This window comes from Ambystoma mexicanum, chromosome 5q, assembly GCF_040938575.1.
Source record: "Ambystoma mexicanum isolate Mex_15411 chromosome 5q, UKY_AmexF1_1, whole genome shotgun sequence".
Taxonomy (NCBI): domain Eukaryota; kingdom Metazoa; phylum Chordata; class Amphibia; order Caudata; family Ambystomatidae; genus Ambystoma; species Ambystoma mexicanum.
The window spans coordinates 27,081,511-27,094,253 of NC_090933.1; the positions used below are offsets into that span (position 1 = coordinate 27,081,511).

The 12,743-nt window shown below is 44.1% G+C and overlaps 1 protein-coding gene across 3 annotated transcripts in view; it reads right to left on the reverse strand.

Moving 5' to 3' along the window:
- Positions 1 to 12,743, reverse strand: part of ANKH (ANKH inorganic pyrophosphate transport regulator) — a 759,848-nt gene that overhangs the window by 30,636 nt on the left and 716,469 nt on the right. For all 3 annotated transcript variants that reach the window (XM_069620449.1, XM_069620448.1, XM_069620450.1), the window contains one exon: positions 10,588 to 10,711. In XM_069620449.1, the coding sequence (XP_069476550.1) occupies positions 10,588 to 10,711 (124 nt within the window). The remainder of the gene's footprint in view (positions 1 to 10,587; positions 10,712 to 12,743) is intronic.

The window sequence follows — 12,743 nt, forward strand, 5'->3', positions numbered from 1 at the left end:
GCACAATTAAAGGTTGCTTGCCTTTCAGAAAATTCTTGAAGACCTGTCTTTTTACCACAGCAACCTAGCCAATACAGCATCCCAGAAATCTGACAATGTACCCGATGAACGCTTCAAACCGCCAACTGGTCCATTCACTAAAACCTTGAATCCCCTGCGATGTAACGTGCGGTGCCGCCTGCACATGGCACCCAAAAACGTACATACCACACACCCAAGGCCAAGGTATGCCAGCAGCTTCAGCACAAGACATTCCAACTCTGGAAACCAACATCTCTGTGCCCTGGAAAAATTGCACCTATACAGAGACCCTGCAGCGTAGATGCGTCCTCCCTGAACGCAAAAACTCAACAGCAAAGCGATCTTTCCTCCCTCTAAAAGAAGATTTTCCAGAGCACCTAGAGCCCATGCAAATGGCAGTGGTGTATGGTATACAGTGGAGTAACAGAACAGATCAGATGTCTTGGCACTCTTTTATCATTACATTTAAGTCCGAGGGGACTTGAATCGAATATTACATGAGGCATTCCGTCGTGCTGGGGCCTCTTTATTGCAGTTTTTCGAGTTGTCCCCCACAGCCTTATGGGACACAGGATTGTTCCCATAGTCACAGGTCACCAGTAGCGATCCCTGAAACATGGGTCTAGGACGTTTTCCTCCCCACTCACACTTTTGTGAGGGATTGTTTGTCAATGCAGCCTTTTCACAACACCTTGCCTTACCCCTCCCCACTATTCCACAAAGCCTCGCTCCACCCCACAGGTAGTTATGTAGATAAAGTATTTCCTTTGGTGCAATATTTGTCCATATAAAACATAGGCAAAGGTTAACTGCAAGACAACAATATGGCTGGCCATTGTATGTGACTGCTTTAAAACTAAAATACCTTAAAAATAGACCACATACATAAAAACGATGATGCTGGAATTACGGGTGGGGACAGGAATGATGTGTGACTACCTCTTTGAATGATGCAAAGTTACTTATGTGGAAAGGGATAATTTCTCAAGTGAAAAGAACTTGGGGGCTGGGAGAGCCTGGTGGTAACGGTTCACCCCCAAGTTGAAGGCCTGAGCAAAGTGAGGGTGCAGACAGTGGGCTTGATGGTGCAGTTACCAGGATGGTTGGCCCACCCATCAGCACAATGATCGGACTGCCAATGGGTTCCTTAAAAAAGTTGTTGATAAAAAAGAAATGCTTGCATGCGAGTGCCCTTTCATGAAAGGCAGACAAGCCCAAACAAACATGGTCACCATGGAAACCATGATCTAAACCAAGTCTCCCCGCCCCCAATTCTCTTTCCATGGCGGCAATAATAACGGATGGAGAAATCCTGCGGTTCACACGATGAGCAGGTAAGTGTGGGCCTTTTTTTATTGAAATCCAGGCTGCATAAGTTATTTGGGAATGTGGTGTGTGAGCGGGAGAAAGTGGGTGGGTTGCCCTAGCGCAGAATGCGGGTACTCTGCCAGTGAATACATTCCTAGTTCTGAGCATCCTTATTCGCTATAATGGCCACCGCGGTTGTGAATATGCGATAACATTACAGACGGAAGCAAGTGTGGTGCTGGGGCCAAATTCTTGATTGCGCGATCAGGAGACTGGAATTTCGTCTCGCGACTACAGGACTTGATCATGGAGGAATCTCTAGCCCCCTGTATTGCGAGGTGGGAGGCCTAAGACGAGACAATGTGGTATATTAAAAAAAAAAGGGACGAATCAGGCCAAAGTTCTCAAAATGGCCAAAACAGACACATGCATCACGGGCAGGGCATGTATTTCCTAAACCACCAGTTTGAAGATCTTTGGGATAACTATTAGGCAGAGGCATAGGAGACACATAAAATCTGGGGGGGACAGGGGACACCTTGGGGACTTTTTTTTATTTTTTATTTATTGTGTTTTATTCAAAGAACTCGACTTTTCACAAAATAAAAATAAAAATAGTAGCACGTATTAAATTACATATACCATCACTGTATAAAACAAGAAAAAAGAAGAAAACAAGAAAATTAAGACAAATAAAAGCAGTTCAGAGTATTATTTTGTAATGAGTGATGATCATGAGCATTTGTCAAAAAAAACACATTTTTTTCCGGCGTTAGGTACGCATGATACATTCTGTTGCTATTGTTTGTATGTCAACCAGATCTATTATATCATTGTGTATATTGCACGCACAAACATGATGGAGTCTTTTCTGAGTCATAAAGTGCAATGTGAATATATTGGAGAGGAGACTCAAGACAGATACCCAATGTTACAACATGTTTTTAAATCAGGCCCTCTGTGCTCTAAGCATGGCTTAGTGAATACCAGAGGCCATTAACAGCATGTACTGCAGTTAGGATCAAACTATTGGGGTAGGACTGAAGGCATCCCCTCGCCTGGCACAGTGTCTATTGGGTGTGGTACCAGGCCATGCAGAAGCATTACGTTAAAAAGCCCTCTCTCCTGTATAGCGGAGTAGGGCGTGCAGCAGGCTGTTGGAGTGAGAGCTCTGTGTGCTTTCGGTGACAGCCCAACCCAGCCAGCCAGTGCACTGTGTGACAACGGTCCACCGTTTGTGACTAAGGAGGTAGAAAGATATCTTGGCCAACGTTGTATAAAACACAGGAGGGCAGGCTGTTCCTCCCCAAAGTAATGGGGTGGTGGAAAGTGTTCATCGCCGACTGATGGATGCGGTGCAAATGGCGAGTCCAAGTGATGTGGACAAGAAGGAGGCAATCCATGAAAGTGAGTTGATTGCACCAATCTCCACTCAAGGGAGTCTGGGATTGATGGTTGCCGGGAGATGAGGCTCAGGCTTGCCAGGCAGGGGCTTTTTTTGATGGATAAGGTGTGGAACCTTCAGAGGTGGTCAAAGTGCATGTGAGACATCGCTCAAATATGTGTACAAAGAGGAGGTGTGTGTTTTTGTCATTGCTTGAGCTCATATGGCTCCCTCATTCCAAGTCCTTCCTAGAAGGTTGTCACATGCAGAGTCCTGACCTTATAGGGTATTCTATGTCCACAAAATAACAAAAGCTGTGCTCCCATATAAAAATAAAAGTTCCCTTCCTCTTTGAGGTGCCTGAGCACCACCAAACTGCAGTGGTTGTACGAATGCAGCTGGTTTAAATCTTGGTTCCTGTGCTAACGGGCTCAATCCAAGTCCAACCAAAATAATGGTTGCCCTACCACGTGCATGTGCAGTTGCTTCACCGAGATATTCTAAGAGAAGGAATCAGGATATGTGAATAAGGGTCAGGAGCTACTGACTTATTATCTCACTGATGTCTGACAGACAACAGTTTCTAGTTGCAATTTGGTTAACAGCAAGGCCTAGCAAGACTGTCATTGGTATTTTCCTCCCTGTCCCCCACCCCCTTCATTGTCTAGTGGCGCCTTGAAACACCATTTTCTGTCTAGGCGCTTTATAAATACCCAATACATACATGAATAAATAGCTATTTTCTCATGACACCATGCACCCAGCAAAGCATTGGATTAGTGATGCACAAATGAAGGAGCTGAAAAGGCCCTGTTGTTGTAAACACACCAATGCAAGTGTTGTGTTGCGAAGGAGCATTCAATAAATACAAAGTTGAAATGTTGTGGCAAAGGTTTCCGATGATTACTTCATGTAATCAGAGAATATCTAAAAATGATAAACTGATGATTTGATCTAGTTTTCATGCTGACACTGGGGCGGAAATAGAGTATGCGTTGCCAATCCTGTCCTCTGCATGCGGAAAACCTGCCTGTGTGCAGCGTGTCATGCTTTTATTGTTCCCAAATCACTTTTCTATCACGTTAATGGCTTTAGCGTATACTGATATACATCCTAATCTTCAGCAGGGGTTGGTGGTGTGCCATCTGGCAGTCTTTCTGGATGGTTTAAATTCCATACCAAACTATGTAGTTTCTCACAGCTATGTCATTGGCTCCAAGGAATAGCTAGTTTACCTGGGTGTGGCAGAAACGGTGGTGGGGTCGTGCCATTTTGCACTGATAGTCATTAGAGCGTTTTGTGTCAGCATTGTCGATCCCGACTCGAACCAATGTCATGTGCAGACACATTTTTGGGCCTGAGTCATGGAATATTTTCAGTGCAAAGTAATTTTGTAATGCAAAAATGACTTTGCACTGACTTTGCATGCTAAAAATGCACTTTACACAGTTGGATCAGGTACAACTCATGATGGCCAACTCAATGCTGGCTGTTAACCCGCATTTTTATGGAATTTTCATGGGGGCAGGTCCCTCACACCCAGTTACACCCCTTCTCCAACTGCAAAATACTGATAGAAATTAAAGCAAAAAATACAATAACTCCTCACCCCCCATAAGAATGCTACAACAAAATGCAGCAAAATTTCCACAATAAGTTGGACCCTCGAAGGTGGGTAGGTGCCATTCATTTCACCAAGTAAGTCAGACATTGACAAGCACTCCTTATATATGTTGAGGATCAGTTCTGCAATGGAACAACCAACCCAATGATCATACATCTCAACACACCGCATATGGCCATACATTTGTTTATGTGGTTCATCATAGGAAACACTGCCCGGTATGGGGGGAATTGAGAATTACATTTTTCTAAACTCCCTAGATACCCCTGTGGCTGTACTTGTCCTTGCTAAATGCCATGTTTTGCAGTGCCTTATTGCCATAATAGTGTTTGTCCTATGGTATACTGCGCATGTCTTAACCACAGAGGGGGAGTTCGTCTTCCACCGCATAAGGATTCCCGCTTCTATCGTCTTTGCTTCTGATGCTTTTCCCATAAGGCATATTCAAGTGTATTCTAGAGACTCTCCTCACTAGGCAATGTAGCTTTAGCAGGCGGACATAGCAATAGTAAGCAAGCCATCTTCCCCATAGCCATGGGAGAATCGTGGAAGTAGCATGTACAGAAGGAATTTAATGTATCTTAAAATGTGTTCTGCTAACATCAAGATTGTTGTCATGTGCCGTATTGGATCTTGGCGCATGTGGCCCTGGATTCGTTTACATAACTGTTGAAGTCCCATCACGTCCATTCCTACGTACATCCAGCGGTCTAGTTCTTTTCCGCTCTTGGATGTACATAGGTTTTCATAAGTCATTCCCCCCCTTTTGCGCGTCGCGTTGCAACCTTCTTGGTCAGCTACCTTTGTTCGCTGCCGCTGTTGCTTTAACGCTCATGTTTTCTCCTCCCTCTTGCTCCGTGCCCTTTCTGGAGCACATCCTTCTTTGTGTTTCCTTTACTATTTCACACTTTCACTGCAGCTATTTTACGTACGGTGCTCTGTCCGTTCGGATCCTCTCGCTCTTCCTTTTCCTCCCTGTTTGCCTGCTTAGCTCCTCCCTCTTCTTTCTCTCTTCTTTGTCCTTGCTCCCGTTCTGCTTGCCTTCATCCCTCCTAGTTTTCCCTGCATTTATTGGGTTCTATTGCTGTGGTATTGCTTATTGGGACACCGGATTATAGACCCTTCTCAAGGACTATTCTTCACAACGGAGCCCAGTTTCCAGGAGGACTCCCGTCACAGCCATTACAAATGTTTTTTTTTTTGCCTTAACCCGCTTTTCCCCCTTATTTCGTCCCTCAAGGGAAAGATGCCACGGTGGGGTGCTCTTTACTAAGCTTTCATTGTGGCTTCCTCCCGTGCGAGACACAGACACTAGACCAAGAAAGAAAAAGATTACAGAGCCAGAAGAACACTCAGCCCGGAGGACAAAGACTTCAACAAGACAGGTGAGGAGAAGGAGGAGGGAAGTTGGGACATTAAGGACACACAGAACAGAGTCTGACAACTGTGCATGAGACTTTAGCATCTGCCGATGACGTGCATGTTGAGAGACTGAACAGCCTCCCAAACCATAGTTGCATGTAGTTCTCACGCAATGCCTTAACCACCCCTTCCATTGAATTTAATGTTTCTCTAAAAGCACTGTGAGTGGATGGAGGGAGGTTGCTGTGCCGAGTCTCGTTCTGCCGTTGGGCTGCTGTTTGTCCCATGTATGCTGGCTTGGATGTACGTGATTATTTCAAATACGAACATTTCGAAGACGAAAATGTTGAATTCTAAATGTATTCGAAAAAAGGACCGCACAGCTAAATGGCCTTTGTAGACACTGATTACCCCACCCTCACCCCCTTACTTACCCTTTGGCAATATACTTTGCTGTGTGCCGGCCAGTCCCTGCAGCTTCAGTTCCCTTCACTTCTGAGGATGGGAACTGGCGCTGCAGGGTCCTTTTTTTCAAAAACATTGTTTTGGATGCTGGGGACACCCCTGCCTCCCCAACCCCTCCTGATTCCATTATTGCAAAAAAGGGTGCAGGGGACACCCTCGCACACCCTGCTTCCCTTGTTCCCTAAAATGAAAACCGAATAGTTGAAATGTTCAGCATTTTCGACTGTATGTAATTTTGGTACAGCCGAAATCTGATCATTTCAATCATTCGTTTTTAAAAATATATATATATTTTTGTGTAATCCCTGCAGGCTTTAATGGCTGCTAATAAAGACATTCGCCAATCCACCTGAAGAGTCAGTGGTTGTTTTTCCATGACGCCGGCTACACCAGGAGCTTAATTCTTTATAGGTGTTTCTGGTAGGCATCACATAGGATTACAACCATAGCTGTGGCCGAATACAGTAGAGATACTGCTACTAACTATGCATGTGGTCAGAGCCAGCCAGGCAAATTTGCCAACCTGAGGAGACCGGATTACTGAGATGGACATCTTGAATTGCCAAACATCCTGGCTCTTAGTCACAAGGGTATACATCGGGGAATGGAGCGATCCATTAGGGTAAGGGGTGACATAGGACCAATATCCTGGAAGCTAGATTACAACTTAAAACCTTTGGTCTCGCAAGCACCCATACAAGAATACTGAATAGTCATGATTTCACTGGACATTGGAGAGCACGAGAGAGCAGACACGACTTTCATTTAGAGGGAGTTTTGGTTAGCAATCATCCAAGACGTCATCTTCTGGAGGTAGCACATAAAGAGATGGATGCCATGTTGGTACAAGGCTTGCACATCTAGGACACACAAAAGGGCCATGGGACTGCAGGTACTACATTCAGAGATTAAATAGCAGGGGGACAGGATCCATTCCAGGGGCATATGTTAGGGCATGGGGAATGGCCTAATACATCAGCACTTGCTGAAGGTGGCCTGATAGTAGGCAACTGAGGGCAGCAGAAAACAGCCCAAGCCCATCTTATGCCTCGAGATGGTCACAAGAGCTTTGTGTTACAAGCCAACGCCAGATGATTGCGTGCCGATTTGTGGAAAAGTGTATTTTTGCAGTGCAAAGGCAGTGCAAAGTAATTTTTGCAGTATAAAATGACTTGGCACTGGCTTTGCACTGCAAACATACAGTTTGCTGAGTTTCATGAATCAGGGTTTGGGCTGGAAGTGCAAAGTCACTTTTCAGCAGTGCAAAGTCACTTTGAACAGTGCAAAAAAATCCATGAATCGGGCCCTTAAAGTTGAAAAGTCACCACAAAGGTGTCTGACAGCAACCTCCTCTGTGCATTGTAAACGGATTACAGAAATCACAAGAATCGTTTCTTCAAAGCGCGTCTGCTCTCCAGATTATGGGCCCTCAAGAGTTCAAAACACACATTCATACAGAAACTGCCAAAGCCACACATACAGTTTTGCAGCTCTTCAAACTAGTATATATGTCCTCCATTTTACAGACATCTCTTTTTTAGGGTGACTATTGTGACTCACTAAAACAGAAGAGTCCATTATTTGCTTAAAAGGTTTTCTTAACGAATCACTACAAGACATGTTTAAGATTTAAAAGTGTGGACATTATGTTGTTCCCAAAACTCCCTTTGCTTTTTATGCAAATTGCCTGGATTAGGTTCTATAAAGAGATACTGTGTTGCGCAACCTGGCCAAGGGCTACGCCCCTTGGCCCCTTCCACCCTTCCCAAAGCCCCGGCCCTCCTAAGAAGTGACGGTTCCCCGAATAAATGTTTTCCATTTCCAGCACTGCATGCACCAATATACAGGTCGGACTGGGGCATGACATTGGGTCACTTATTCATTGGTGCCAGAGACACAGTTGCAAATGGCAATTCATTCCTTTTGTGACAGACCGTTTGAGTAATACCCAAGGGGGAGTTTTTTGATGTTGTGATGCAAATTGTGCATTTTAAAGAATATTCAGTAAGACTAGTCAAAACTACCAGCCGCATAGTGAAGTAACTTATCAACCTGGTCCACATTAGCCTAAAAAAGTGGCTCACTTTAACCCTAAAAACTGGCCCACACCAGCATTTTGTGTTTTTGGTTCGGGCATTGGCATATTTCCCCATAGGCCAGACCGAGCCCGTCAATATAAAAAAACAGAATCATGAAATATATGTTTTGAGTGAAAGACACCTGAGAAGGCACATGCAGCAACACATGGGCCCCATTTCGCCTCCCATAGACACTTGCCATGCGATTGCACTGGTAGTTAGTGCAAGGCTCATTTACAAACTACCTGTTCGGGAGTACTCGTCATTGTCTCCACATGTATAATGTAAGAATCGAAGAAAGCTACAACAAAAAATTTGCTGAAAGCCTGTTTACTGTGGCATTGAAATCGACAGATTTGGGAACTTGAATAATGCGTTTAGCAATGAATTTTACTAAACCCCAGTGAACATAAAAATACTTTGTAGAAGGATTCAAGATTCAGCTGTGTGATTGATGGGTAGTTCTTCTGTGACCGTGCTACATGGGCATCGAAACTTCTTGGAGGGCTGTAAAGTTATACCAACAACATTTTAATGGAACAGAGACCAGGAGATATGCTTCAGGACACTGCAGATGCAAAAAAGAAATGATGGACATCAGGAAAATGCAGGATGGTAATTTGTGTATGAATAGTGGGAGTTTTTTCCATGCTGGGTCACTTTCATCTTGTGGTCGGAGCGATGGAATGGAGGCGATGAATTAACGGTTTTGAGAGCGACAGTTTAGGTGGTCAGTTATACGGGGTACACATGTTCATTTTGACAAGAGTCACCAAAAAAAAAAAAATGAAAGAAATTGGCCAGGGTGAGGGAATGAAAAGTGGGTGCCTACTAAACAATAACAGACACAGTTTTGAAAAAATTGACATTTTAACTTCTTCAACATCAACTATTATAATAACTATGATGTACTTCACTATGCATGAAACGTGTTGTAATGTTCAGTTATATTTTCCTAATTTACAGGAAAAATTAATCAACATAAAAAAAAGAAATTGATGGTGAAAGAGGGCTTAATAACATATGAAACCTCACAAACGTTCTGTCATACTGCATGCACCACATACGTGTGCAGGCCTCAAAAAATGTCTTGCGATGGTGGCGCGAGCACAACTAAGACGGATGCTGACAGGGATTTCTTTCCTTGATTACGGATAGGGGAGTTCCCGCGACCAAAAGGGTAATGTAAGCTTTGGCCACAAACATTGCCCTGTAGGTGAATTTCAAAGCTCCCTCTTTCAAATGAAAATGACATCTTTTTCGAGTGAACATGTGACAAAAACAAACCAAATTGTTAAATGAAAGCACATTTTCAAAAAGGTAGCAAATTGCTGAAAGACTTTTTTTTTTTCAAACAAACCAATTTGCTCCAATCAAACTTTCCACATTACAAACCAGGTCTGCTGGAAGGACATCACAATGTTCTTTTTTAGTCAAAAAGCCATTTTTTCAGATTTTAAACCCCGTTCGTATTTCCGAGAATAACATATGGCATCAAGTCTAATGGTGGGTGAAATTATGCTTGCTACTGCTGATAAATAACCACCAACAGATAATTAGCAATGACAAGCCTATGAACTTTGTACATTCCAGTACAACAGTGTAAACGTCACTTGTTGTCTAGCTCTATATACTGGCCATTATTATGAGTATGGCAGTAACAGTGAAATAGGTTGCATTTCAAAATACTGTCTGTTTCATCACTCTGCCTGGAGAGGGACTGGGAAACTCATAGGAATATGAATCGCCTACTTGTTGCGAGTGGACTTATTAGCACCACAAAAAACGGCGGAAATGGTGGCAGCAGTATTACCAATAGGACTTGTGGCCATTGCTCCCAATATTGCGGTACTCCAGTGTTACTGCTGTAACGGTAATGCGGTTTGGCAGTATTAACACTGCTAATACCGCCAAAATCCTAAGGAGGCCAACTTCTTTGCCAAACATAGACCTGGACTCCGTCACCAGCTATAATGACCGCTGGAGACTCTGCTTGAATGTCAACCATTCCTTTGCCTTTTTAAAATCCAGGAATGAAGGACATAGCCTAGGTCTTCCTCTCTCGTCATTTCCCGGGATGCCAATAGCAAAAATATGAATATCGGTGTTCAGTCAACATACATCCCTAAATTTGGCATCAAAACTCATGGCAACATCTATGACCTCATGGCAACATCTATAGGATCATGCCTATTGAAGCGCCCATCAAACATCTAAGCAACCCATTGAGTGTATACTGGTGGAGCATGCCTACTGGCTACCCACAATGATGGCTTATTCTTTGGTTAAAAAAAGTAAATGACCCTGCCTGGAAATCAATGTGCATTAGGAGAGATGTAATTTACCCCATGTATGGCAACACGATGAGGCTGGTGATGAGGACTATAATCCGGAGCACGGAGCTCGGTGCCAGCACAAACGTCTTCTTCAGAGTCATCAGCCAGCCGGTCAGGTGGGCACGAACTGTAACTGTATGAAAAAAATACACGAGAGAGAACTATTAGTTATGAGTTGGACCTAATAGAAATGCAAAGCCACATCAGTCAGGTAGGATTTTCGATAAAATGATTAAAGCACCCATGAGTACAAGTAGCCTTGGAAGCAGAGGCCAAAATAGTGCTGTCAGGATGAACATTATGTAATGAGAGTCGGCGTTAGTAGCCAGCAGATTAGAGAACTTTGACTCCCATTGGATACTGTAAAGCATGGACAATGAAACTATGGTCCGCCCAGTCGGCTTATGGGGCAAAGAGCACTCTCGTCTGGGCACTGGCAGAGCTCCGTTGTGTTTTAGTCAATGAAGTCCTGCTTCAGTTTGAAGTGAACCCCAAATTTCACGACAAGTCAATACTTTTGTCTGCCATACATAGGGCAGCACACAGGAGTATGGATTCGAAAAAGAAATGTCACCTGTTTCAGATTGTTTTGTTGTAGAAACTGAATTGCAGAAACAGGGTTAGAATGGATCTGTGAACTATCTGAACTTATCAGGATGGAAATGGTTACTTTAAGTGGCGGGAACGAGGAGAGGGGGGAGGCTTAGTAAGATCTGTGTCAATTACAGGAATAATTGTTTTTATGTAAATGCTTGAGAATGGCTTGATTTAAACTTTTTCACTCTAATATGTGTTGTGTTAGGTAAGTGTCACTTTAGTGATAATCACCTGTTCCAAGGATGTAACGGGTGGTAACGCCCACGGCCTGAGTTAAAGGCCTGAGCGTAGCAGGTGATTATTGATATTAGCACCCTGGGATGTCAATCCAGTAACCCGGGGTGCTGATAGCTCTGTCTCTTTGAATCAAAGGGACGCCTCTAGGCGTCCAGTTCATTCATAGAAAAGTGTGTCACAAATTGGCCACCACAGAGCTGGAACACTGGGCTCCAAGCTCAGCACCTCCTCCCTTTTCATGGCGACAGGAAGAAGGAGATGGAGCGGCAGGAGCGGTAGCATCGGTGGGCCACACCATCAGGTAAGTGAGGGGGGGAGGGATGGGGACAATAAAGATAAGGGGAGGGTGGGGGGGAGATGGTGGGGTGGGGGAAGCAGCCATCAGATTTCTTGGGATTTGGATTGGTAGATTCAGCCAGCGATCCCAGCAACCTGATTGTTTGCTTCCCCGCCCCTGATGCCAATGCTTGTTCATGTATATTTATCCTGAAAAGATAAAAGTGAATCAGAAATGGTGTGTTCGTGAGCAAATTGCCCAATGTCTGTGGGCAGCATCCAGGCATGGAGACCAGTTCTTCACAAGTGGCTGTGAGGAGTTTTAAACCCTCACTACTGCACAGGGTTTGTGATTGGTTACTACTTGCACAATTCTGACAGCTTCTTCTTGCGGTGATATCTTGCCACATTCTCGTCAGGCACGCTCCCTTTCGGCACTGGAACTCAAACTAGAGTCCTGGAGGCAAGGACTCTATCAATAGGCTAATACCCATGAATGGCAGATCAACCCTCACAAACCAGGTATATTATAGTTTAACTCTAAACCAGGTATCTTCTGTAGTTGACACTTGTTCACATCTAGTAATTCATGCAAATTAAGAGGCATTTTTACGTTCAAGTTCCACTTCAGATACGGCACTAATAACTCTCATGCTGGTACCACTGAGCCGAACATACCATTGGTGCTGTGTGGGTGGATGTAAGAGGAAGCTACAATGGGAACCTCGTTTCCTCCTTTATTTTTTTGCAAGTGTCTTTACTCCCATTTTTTGGTGGAGTAATTCCTTGCTTTTTGGGTGTAAATATGGCCGGTATGCTGTCAGCCAGCCCCCTCTTCCCCCACCCCTGACTCCACATCTACTAACTTGGGAGATGTATTAGTTAAGAATAATATGACTAACATCTTCGGACAGTCTTCGTGCAATGGGATGTAATGGTTCTGCATTTTTGGGGCTGATTCATGGAATTTGTGCACTGAAAAACTGGTATTTGTGCGCCATTCTGCCCGCAAATCCCGGTTTAAGAAATGGGGATTTGCGGGCAGAATGGCGCAC